Source organism: Stegodyphus dumicola, chromosome 5 (genome assembly GCF_044657685.1).
Source record: "Stegodyphus dumicola isolate Sdum_Otavi_A_Nest chromosome 5, ASM4465768v1".
Classification (NCBI taxonomy): domain Eukaryota; kingdom Metazoa; phylum Arthropoda; class Arachnida; order Araneae; family Eresidae; genus Stegodyphus; species Stegodyphus dumicola.
The window spans coordinates 73,927,418-73,936,218 of NC_140772.1; the positions used below are offsets into that span (position 1 = coordinate 73,927,418).

The window sequence follows — 8,801 nt, forward strand, 5'->3', positions numbered from 1 at the left end:
AAAAAGAGCCAAAAAGTGAAGTTTGAGCGGTAATACCACATTGCCTTCAAATGCCGCAATTTAGTGGACAGGCATGTGTAGGCCAAAACGTAAACTAAATGTCTATTACTGTATATAATTTATTTCAATGGTTAAATGGGGAAAAAAAGGGATGCGCTCATCAATAAAGGAAGAAAAACACATGCCCGCGGGATGAGCAGATTTAGGTACATTTGAGTTGCCCGTGGAAATCGCGGGGTGAGCAGCCAGAAAGTTAATTAAGGCAATTTCTTCTGGCAGTCCTATATAATTCTATACTTCTCAATAAATTTGATCCAATGTCTGTAAAAATTTGCTCTTCCTCTTAGAGTACTACATTTGTTCTATTCTTGGATTGCGTATCTATTGAAGAAACTTCTTGTTCTGAATGTTGTTTACATGGGGAAACTTCAATTTGGGTAAGAATTCAAAGTCTGGTGAATTCTTGTTTGACCTTCATAGCAGGTGAGGTGACATTTCAATATGTACTTGATCAGAAGATCTGTCACACCATCCTATCTACAGAATGTGCATTAATGTGCAAAATAAATTCCTGCCCCTAAGTAAATCTGGTTGTTTTAACATTGTTCTTCAGAATTATTATAATTACTCACATTATTATTATAATTACTCGCAATAATAACTGGAGTCACAATTTTTTCCATATAGAATTCTATCTCCTACAATAATTTCTTGGCAATCATAGACAAAAATCATCATTCACTTCACCTACGATTCTACATTTCGATATTTTAATGTTGCAGGGAGGATGTGACTTCCTTACTGGATTGACAGTGATTTCAGTTTTAGCTTAAGATCTAAAAATCACGTTTTGTCAGCATCGATTACTGGAGACAGAAATATTTAATTTTCATCATCAAATCTTCATTTCAATAATGTTGCATTGACAATGATGGACCTAATGGGCACAATATTATGTGTCTTTTTCTAAAAAGCTTGTGTCAAAATATAGCATATTGATGCCAATAAGTTGCCGTAGTCATTGATATTTCTTCACATGTTTTTCAACAATCTTCTTTCTGTTTTGCCTCCCATATGTTTGTTGGTGCTTTTATCTTCTTGGTGTGTAGTCTCCTTGTATGCTTTATATGTCCTTCACAAAAGCAAGTAATTCAATCAAAGGCTGCAATTATCCACTGCCATGTAAACTTAACAACCATGTTGCTATGTTAACTTACCCCAGCCTGCAGACTCCATTTGAAATACTTGTCATTTCAAAATGTCCTGCAGTTTAAAGGCAGTGAGTGGACATTAAGTTTAGCCTCAAATCTTTAATTGTAGTTATAAGAAATACACACATTTAAAAATTACCAGGCATTCATGTGGAACTTATAAGAGGAAATATGAAGCTCATCTATCAAAGTTGATTGCACGATTGATTTGTGGTGATGCCATCAAATCTACAACCCAGCTAGTTCAATTATATGGCTTAAATTGAACAAGCTTAAAACTCCAAAATTGGCTTATACTGAAACATGTGACATAATTTATAAATACTGCATAAAATAAAACAAATTGGAAATAACTGGGAAAAAGTGATATATATATTATGTATAAACAGAAGAACTTATCATTCTTCAATAATTCGTAATATTAAATAAACTGCTATACATTTAATTATACTAGACACCCTTCTTCCTGCATAGTCTACTTTTAAAAGTTTCTTGCCATCATTAACTGATATTAGATGACTAGAAGATAATTACTCTGTATGCTTTGAAGTGGAGTAGTTTCTAGAATAATGTGAAAAACATCAGCATCTGCTCCACCATTTCAATTGCATTGGATTTTTTAGCTCATATCAAAACTTCTGATCATCATTGCATCATACTATATGGACACAAGCAATAATTTATATTAAATTTCCATAATAAATCATAAACTGTCCATAATTAATACGAGCTTGATTCAGCTGTCTGTCTATCTGAAATATATTGTCTGTAATAAATTATGATTGAAAGACATGCTTTCAAATGACTGTCCATTCAGTCATACTTAGCTCAACCATTCAGTCATATTTAGCTCATGAAGTTTTGTTTTTATTTTTCTATTTTGAATTTTCACGATGAACTTCATGTTGGGGATGTAAATTTCTATCACATTGAATCATCTCACTTTGCAGTGTTGCCATTTTATGCATAACTGTTTATAGGACATATGTACATTGATATTACAATATACTGTTGATATATCTCAAATCTTGCTAAACAGTCTTAAATCTTTCAAATAAAATGAAATGTACAATTAATGTTTTGAAACTCATTCATTCTGTCAACATAATTTAACAAACATATTTGCTAGAATCGTTGATTTTTGACTACTTAGTCATCCAATTTTATGCCATTTTATATATTTACATTATACCTCTTAGAAATGTTTGTGCTGGAAATTTTTACAATATTAAAATTATTAAATAATAACTTACCTTAAATATGTTGATCCAGTATTATATAATTTATTAAAATAAAAAATTATGCATTAAAGATAATGTCCAATTTATTTGTTTCAGCTCTGTTATTAAAAAAGAAAGCAGAAGTCGTATGAACATTCCTTTTAGAATAGGTGGACCTGGTGGCAATGATGAGTTAGAAAAGAAATTCTTAGATCTTGCAAAAGCCCATAATATGCTTTCTTTGAAAGGTCACAGGTATATATACTTTTATTTTCATCAAGCAGTCGTAGTGTACTCTATTATTAATACCATTTACTTATTAATGCCTTGTTTCATAATTAAAAGGTCAGAGAAAACTGAGATGTACCCCCGCCTCCAAAAAAAACTGACGTGTTTTATCTTATAAAGATTATGTTGGTATGGTATATGCTTATAACTGAATACATTTCAATGAGATAAAATAATACACTATGGAATATGGAAGCACTTAACATGTTTAATATCTAAAATGTGTATTATTATCACATCAGAGATGAATATTTATAATTTATTTAAAAGCTATGAACTATACTGATATGTTATTAAGAAATAAAATAACATAAATATTATCAAGAAGTAGGTTATAATTGGTAGTTTGCTAGTAAAGATGAATTAAAAATATTTTACTGCAAAAGGGCAATAAAGAATATCATATTTGTATTTATCCAAAGCTTTTTCGTGATTCATCCATTTGTTGTATTGCGGACTGTGGCTTTATCATTCAGGTATGTAGTACCTCAATAAAATAGGTTTGACCAAAAATTTTTTATCCCATAGCCCTTATAATTGGGGATACTGTTTTAAGAGATCTTTGTCCGCAATGTACAGAATTTAGCAGAATATCTTGAGATTATCCTTAAGAGACATAGTAAATGAATGAAGGTTATTTCTTGGGTATCAGCTGATAGGAGATAGAAGAACAACTTTTGTATCCCATCTTTTAAGGTTTCCACCTTCAAAATCTTGCACTTGGCACAGATACGTTACATCCATAGAGAGTTATGAAAAAGTTCATGAAATGTTTCCAAGCATTACTGTACATTTAATGTCTTTGGATAGAAAAGAATTGGTAACTGTAGGTTGAAGACAAAGCAAGGAGCGTATTGGTTAAGCTTGTAATCGTAGAGAGGCAGATTGACTAAACAGATGAAAGACAATCTTTCTGCTGCCCAGAAACTTAAATTTTGAAATTTGTGTAAATCATTGGAAGAAGTATTTTTAAAATTTTGTTGTTTGGTTGACTTGTAACATATTGAAAATGCCAAGGGAAAAGACTTCAGCTTCACAGAAAAAAGTTAAATTGTTAAAAGATTTTGATGTTCTTGGTAATTCCAGCCAGAGAAAAACTGCATGTAAACTGGGAATTTTCCAAACAGCAGTGTAAAATTTATTTAACAAGGAATGATAATTAATGAAGAACTAATGAATAAATGCAAATATCTCAAGGAACAGCAAAAAAAGATGTAAAATCGAGAAATGTTGAAACTGCTTTTTTAGAATGGTTGCAAGCTTTTAAACTAAAAAATGTTTCTATTTCTAGAGCTTTTATTTACTAGTTCACTAAATGCTAGAAGAGAATTGTGTATCAACTGACAGATAGATAGATAGATAGATCACAAGTTCGAAAGAGAGAAATCCAACATTGTTCTTCAGAAACTGCCTGGTGAAAAGGGAGAGACAGGTTATCATGTGGATGATAATTGGATAAAAGATATTTTACTTAGGCTGCTAAATGAATACAAGCTGCATGAAATTTATAAACAGATAAAACTGAACTGTGTTACAGAACATCATTATGTTAAACTTCATTACAGAATATTACAGTTGGACTGCCTGACAGAACAGTATTTTTTTAAGGAGGTGGAGAAGAAAAAGAAAAGGGGGAATCATAAATTAATTCTTTAGACCATTTATGAGAACATGTTAAAATACATTCTGAAAGGTACCGTAAATATATCTCATTAAATAAATCCAGCTGTAGAATATGCTTTCCTTTGTATTCTAAAAGAAATTGCTTTCACTTTAACCATTGTTGAAAACTGTATTTTCTGTAGCACAGCACTAAAATAGTTTTTTTATGAAGCCTTGTAATAAATGTGTTTCTAATTACATGATGGCATATTTGCTTGTTTGTATGCAAAACTATTGTTTATTATTATTTTCTTTTTTAGGTCTGTTGGTGGAATACGGATTTCACTTTTCAATGCTGTAACACTGGATGAAACTAAGCAATTAGTTGAAGTGTTAAAGAAATTTTTAAAAGACTATCAGTCTTAAAAAAATATTAAAAAATTCAATATATAGCATTATGTTTAAAATCTAAGAATTATTTTATTTTAATAGTTCTCTAAAACATCTAAAATTTTATATTTTTATGCATAATTTCAATTTTTATATATGTATTTACAGCTTTACTCTTATGATCAGAACTTATTTTTTGCTTTGTATGCATTCCATTTATATTCAGAGATTTAAGAAGAGTATTTTCTGATACTTTTCCTCTGAAGTTATTCATCATTTTCTTCAGAAACTAAATTTTTTAGTCATACACTTATGAAAAAAATTTAATCCTCATTATAAGGTGCACAATTTTATCACAATTAAAAAAAAAGAATGAAAAAAATTATACAGAATTAAATCAAGGTAAAATTAAGGATGTATTGTTATAAAATATATCTATTGTTCCAAGTAAATCATTGTTACTGGTTATATGAAGAATTTATATGAACTGCCTGCAGTTTCACTTGAAAGCTTTCTTCCCCAAATTCTTGCTATTAAATAAAAATATTTCATTTTCTTGGTGTTTTCTTTAATGAAAAGGTATATGCATTGCATTTGGAATAAAAGATTGACTTATGTTAAAATGTATAATTAATGAACATTTTTAATGAAGAACAAAATAAGAGAAAAGAGAGATATCATATTAACTCAATTACTTCCTCCTCCCTTTTTTACTAATTTTAATCATATGAAAATTAGGAGGGGAGAGTTATATCAATAATTTAATTTTGAAGGATGTGATTTCAGTAAGAATATAATGAAAAGTATTCATAGATAAACTGCCAGAAGTTATCACAGTATTATTTATTTAAAAGAAATCTACATTCCAGTAAGAATGTGTAATATTAACATTAGAATATCTAGTTAGATATCTTCATTTCTGCTTCCCTGTATCTTGAATCTATTTGCTCTTAATGGTGTCCCCTGCTACTTCCCGGCTTCAAATCATTTAATGCTGTTGGAACGGTTGTTTGTGTTATCTGCTACAGTTTGCAAGTTGTCACTGCCTTTATCACTGTTCAGTCTGTCTTCCAGTATTTAGTGATCTTCAGAATCATTAAGAGTTTTACATGTCCTCATTATCTTCAAGCACTTCACCATTATTTCTTCATCAATCAGAGCACAGGCATCCTAAATCCATGAGCAAATCAATTAGTAAGATCAAAGCGATTACTCTGTGGATAAACTCATTTTAAAATTTAAGGGAGCATTTTACCACTTTGAAAAAGGGAAAAATTACATGAATATTTTTTAAAAAATGTCAGGTCCTTGCTCTAAAAAAAGGCTAAGGAGAAAATATGTGAGTAAATACAATATTTTTCAACATCAGTAACAACACTTTAATAGATAATATAACAATTTTTAAAAAAGTGCTATTTATTTTCAACAAGAAAGGTAAGACGAAAATGGAAACTTGTGGCAGAAGCCATAAAATATTATAATTTGGAAGCATACAGTCTCAAAAAAGAGAAGAATAAGCAGTATCATTGAACCAGATTCTGAACTTTCTAAAAAAGAAATATGAAATCAAACAAAGGAAAAAACAGCAGCTACAGCTGGTTTAGAATAACTTTAGTGGACTGAAATTTTCTTTATTTACACAAACACTTTAAAATAGAAGAAATGCTGTCCATAGGACGACACAGCAAATTTTTTATGCACACTTCACTCAAAAGTACTCTAGCAATAATAAAGAATAGAGCACACAAAATACATACTTCACATGTTCGTTATCATAGCAACCATAGTTGAATCATGAGGCGGTAGCGCCATCTATTGTTGCAAAGACTTATTAGAAATTTGTTTAGTAACAGAAAATACTAAACATATCCCCTGGCCTTGAAGCCTTCTCAAGGTTCAAGAAAGACAAATAGTTAAAGCAAACATAATAACAGTAACAAAAAAATTAATGGAAAATTCAATTAAAAGTAAAGTTCAATAAGAGAAAAGTCAATAGTTCATATTAGTCATGATTGGAGATAAGATAAAATTTAGTAATAGTTCATCTGAAATCCCCAGTAGCCGTATGGACTCTAGCCACTCGAACTTTTTTGTTGCTGCCTGGATGAATTAAGGCAATTCTTCTAATTTTCCATTGGTTTGGAGGCAATTGTTCATTTTTGATCAGAACTAAGTCACCTAATTTTAGATTTGGAGACTTACGAAACCACCGAGAACGTTGTTGAAGGGATGTTAAATACTCTGCACTCCAAAGTTTCCAAAAAGGTTGCACAGTTTATTAAACTAGACCAATGTTTAAGCCTTGAAGATTTAGCATCACTCAAGTCAGATTCAGGAATAGCAAGCAAAGGGACTCCAATCAGAAAATGACCTGGAGTCAATGCACTAAAGTCTTTTGGATCTCTATACATTGCACATAGGGGACGGGAATTCATACACACTTTCACTTGTGTAAGCACTTGAAAATTCCTCAAATTAGAAGTGTGGATCTTAATACTCGTTTAAGATGAAATTTCATGGAGTTCACATTAGATTCTCACAAGCCACCGAAGTGAGAAGATATCGGATGATTAAATAATCAAATTATACCTTCTGAGGTAATGTAGTTACATACTTCATTGCTTTTCTCGATGTGAACTGCATTTTTATAAATCTCTTTCCATTCCTTACTAGCACCTTTGAAGTTAGTCACTCGAAATTTCAGATGGTTTGCCCCATGGGGCGATAAATCTTTTTAGAGCTGCTAAAAATGTTGAAGTTGTAGGTCACTGACTAACTCTAATTTTATAGCTTTTGTTGAGAAACACACAAAAATGGATAAGTAGCACTTGAAAGTTTAGCTCTTCTCCCAACTTGGGACTTAATTGATAATTGAATATGGACCAACATATTCAACACCAGTAACTGCAAAAGGTCTTGATGGTTGAGTGCTGGGTGCGGGTAAATCGCCCGTTATCTGAGTCGCAGACTTGCCTCAATTTTTATTACAAGGTATACATCTGTGAATTATCTTTCACTACACTTCTCACCAAAAGAATCCAAAATTGCATTCGTAAAGTGTTTATCAGTAACTCTTGACTGACATGCAAATAATTGTCATGGTAATGAGTTATGATGAGATTAGTGACATGTCCTTTCTTTGGAAGCAAAATAGGATGTTTGCTCTTTTCAGGAATGTTTGCAATTTTACGACCACGTACTCGAATGATGCCTTCTTCATCAAAGAAGAGAGTTAATTGTATTGCTATTACTTGACTGCTTGCACTTTTTAATTTTCTCGATGTTTTTCAACAAGAGAGTTCTTTAGGAAAATAAGAGCCTTGTACTTTACTAGAGCCTTTATCACTGTTTTTGTAGCTAATCTAAGCTCATCTTTTGTCAGAAAACGTCTCAGACGATTTTTGGAGGAGTTTCGACAGTTGTAAATGAATCTAAGGCATAAAGCAACTATACTACGTAATTTTAATTTTTGTTTAACGTTGCGACGACATTTAATTTTTGTACAGGAAGAAAAATCAACTTTTTTCTCGCATTTGAAGAAATTAATAATATTTGGGGCTGCATGAAGTGAAGTATTTTCAAAGTTAAAGGATTCAGCATAAATAAATAAATAAAAAGGCCATGATACACTACTTATAAACGTCTGACTGAATGACCGGCAACATCTCCACCAACTTTTCATGTTTGGTAAGATTTCGTAATGCTCAGATATTTTACTTTCACTTTTAAACCCTACAACGTTGGCTTTTATAACCGAAATGCCCTATTGTTCCCCGAAATATTATAAAATTTTAAATATAGGTTTTTGATATTTAAGTTTGGTAACAAATGAGATTATTTTTATAATTTTAGAGCGGAAATTTTGGTTTTGGCTTTTCTAATGTGAATTTTGCGTTTTTATAGGCTCAGCTATCCAAAGTTCAGCAGTTCCCGAGCTTTCTGGAGAGTTGACATTTTACTACAATTTTTTACATGTGCAAATTATGAAACTTACCTGCCACCTAACCGATATATTGGTTAGTGTCGCTGACTGCCATGCTGAAGGGCACGGGTTCGAATCCTTGACAAGGTATGGATGTTTGTAAATGTC

The 8,801-nt window shown here is 31.2% G+C and overlaps 1 protein-coding gene across 1 annotated transcript in view; it reads left to right on the plus strand.

Annotated features, from left to right (window-relative positions):
* LOC118195351 (phosphoserine aminotransferase) overlaps nucleotides 1–5,267 on the plus strand; it is an 80,100-nt gene extending 74,833 nt beyond the window's left edge. The window contains exons 9-10 of the mRNA XM_085816775.1: nucleotides 2,549–2,686; nucleotides 4,642–5,267. Of these exons, the coding sequence (XP_085672901.1) occupies nucleotides 2,549–2,686; nucleotides 4,642–4,747 (244 nt within the window). The 3' untranslated portion in view covers nucleotides 4,748–5,267. The remainder of the gene's footprint in view (nucleotides 1–2,548; nucleotides 2,687–4,641) is intronic.
* Nucleotides 5,268–8,801: the final 3,534 nt, after the last annotated feature.